Raw genomic sequence first — 2,488 nt, forward strand, 5'->3', positions numbered from 1 at the left:
TTGTTACAAACCTCTCTTCAGGACACAGCGGGAGGCGGAGGTGGAGAGATGCGGGCGCAGTCGGGATGGAGAGGACGCGGAGAGGAGAGAGGAAATCTGGGCTGCGCGCGCCTTCTGGACTAAGGACTAAATACACCAACATACAGGAGAACGAACTTTCTTTTCTAAAGGAGAATCTTCTGCGCAGGATGTGGAAGATTGCAGGTGGAGCAGAGGAGAAAATGTCTTTCTATCTGGAGATTTCTGCGCCTTAAGAAGAACAATGTCTTAAGAAGATTTTTCTTCTGCTTATTTCTGCTTATTTCTTTTACCTAAAGTCACACCTTGTTTGAAGAAAAATGGATTTCCTAAATATGTCCAGCCTGGAAGACGACGTGGAGGAGAAAAACATCTCCTCTAATTCCACACTTGAGAGCCAGTACAGCCAGCTGGCCATCTGGGGTCTGGCTGGACTGGTCAGCTTTCTCATCTTGTTTACAATAGTCGGCAACGTCTTGGTTGTTATCGCCGTTTTAACAAGCAGGGCTCTTAAACCTCCACAAAACCTGTTTCTGGTCTCCCTGGCCAGTGCAGACATACTGGTGGCCACTCTGGTCATGCCCTTTTCTCTGGCAAATGAACTTATGGGCTACTGGTTTTTTGGCAAAATTTGGTGTGACATCTATCTCGCTCTGGACGTTTTATTCTGCACTTCTTCTATTGTTCACCTCTGTGCAATTAGTTTGGACAGGTACTGGTCAGTTACGCAGGCAGTAGAGTATAACTTAAAGAGAACACCTAAACGTGTGAAAGGCATGATTGTGGTGGTCTGGCTCATCTCAGCCGTAATCTCTTTCCCTCCGCTGATATCAGTGAACAGGAGCAGCAGCAAGGCCAGTCCCCAGTGCATGCTGAATGATGAAACCTGGTACATCCTCTACTCCAGCATTGGATCGTTCTTTGCTCCCTGTGTCATAATGATTTTGGTCTACATTCGGATCTACCAAGTGGCAAAAACCAGGACCAGGACATTATCAGAGAAGAAGAGGGATATGGATTCCCCTCTGGAGAACGGACTGGACCAAAATGAACCGGGTTTAGCTGGATCTTTAAGGTCAACCAGAGGTGGGAGTATGAAAGACCAGGAACGTGAAAATGGGCACTGTCAAAAGCAGGCAGGTGGATCTTCTCTACCGAACGAGCTGAAAAATCCACCAACTGACCATGACGACGACTTCGACGAGAGCAGCTCATCAGACGAGAAACAAAAGAAATGTTCAGGTTCCTCAAAGCATCATCAGGACAACAGAAAAGACAGGAAATCCAGCAGAAAGAGCAGCTCTGCCTCCAAATACTCCAGCAGAAAGTCGCGCTCCAGTTCAAAATCCATGGAGCTGTTTTCATCTCGCCGCAAACGGCGGAGTACTGTCAACCGGAAGAAAGTCTCTGCTGCTCGGGAGAAGCGCTTCACCTTTGTCCTCGCGGTGGTCATGGGCGTGTTTGTTGTGTGCTGGTTCCCTTTCTTCTTCTCTTACAGCCTGCATGGAATCTGCCGTAAGCCATGTGAGATCCCTGATACGCTATTCAAGTTCTTTTTCTGGATTGGATATTGTAACAGCTCTCTAAACCCAGTCATCTACACCATTTTCAACCAAGACTTCCGCAGAGCCTTCCAGAAGATCCTCTGCAGGTCATGGAAACGCACTTTTTGAGGAGGTCCCGCATGGCTGGCTTTGTGAAAGGCATTTCACCCTGCGGACAGAAAGTTAAATGTCCCAAATGGTTTGATTGTCAGCTTGTGAGGCTTTCCCACCCCTCACTTTCAGGGACTGAATCAGAAATGGACACTAATTAGATCAAAGGATTGATCCAAAGTATAAAAAAATGGGATTAAATGACAAGAGTAAACTGAAAATATCCACACCGGACACCGGTACTGTATTCCTTTCTGACTGCCTTCTGAATCCAATGTGGGCTTCAGCTCATCTCTCCTCCTTTTTTCTCCTTCTGTCTTCATTTAAATAGAGCAGCTCCTTCCAGTTACTGTGATGCATGCCTGCCACAGCGGCTGCGCTTGGATGAGCTCCACAGGAGATGCTTGAGTTTACAGACGGGATTTCTAATTACACCACATTCTCTGAGAATAATGCGAAGGCCTTGACAATCTCCATAAAAGGGTTGTTTGTGACACCAGTTGTACTTTTCTCCTCTCTCTGTCTTGTATTTGGTCATTTCCAACCTTTCTGTTACGTCACACTCTCAACATGAGGAACAATGGGACAAAGGGGCTCCTTGCTTACTGTATAAGTAGCAAAACTAAAAAAAAACAAAAAACAGAAAAATAAGAATAAAAAAGAAAGAAAAACTATGAAAACACCTCGAAAAACAAAAATGTCATGTTTCTGATTAAGCACTCTCTGTGATGCTGAGCATCCCAGTATCCAAACTGGGATGCTGAAGTGGGACCTCGACATCAGGACAAAGTGTACGGTGGACTTGGGACTGGAGC

The 2,488-nt window shown here is 45.9% G+C and overlaps 1 protein-coding gene across 1 annotated transcript; it reads left to right on the plus strand.

Annotated features, from left to right (window-relative positions):
* Positions 1-338: 338 nt before the first annotated feature.
* adra2c (adrenoceptor alpha 2C) lies at positions 339-1,691 on the plus strand (the record flags this gene model as incomplete). The annotated part of the gene is made up of 1 exon (XM_079238140.1): positions 339-1,691. One exon carries the CDS (start codon positions 339-341, stop codon positions 1,689-1,691), a length of 1,353 nt encoding a protein of 450 aa, XP_079094266.1.
* Between the last annotated feature and the right edge of the window lie 797 nt (positions 1,692-2,488).

The sequence above is a fragment of the Telmatherina bonti genome (genome assembly GCF_933228915.1).
Source record: "Telmatherina bonti genome assembly, chromosome: 3".
NCBI classification, from domain to species: Eukaryota; Metazoa; Chordata; class Actinopteri; order Atheriniformes; family Telmatherinidae; genus Telmatherina; species Telmatherina bonti.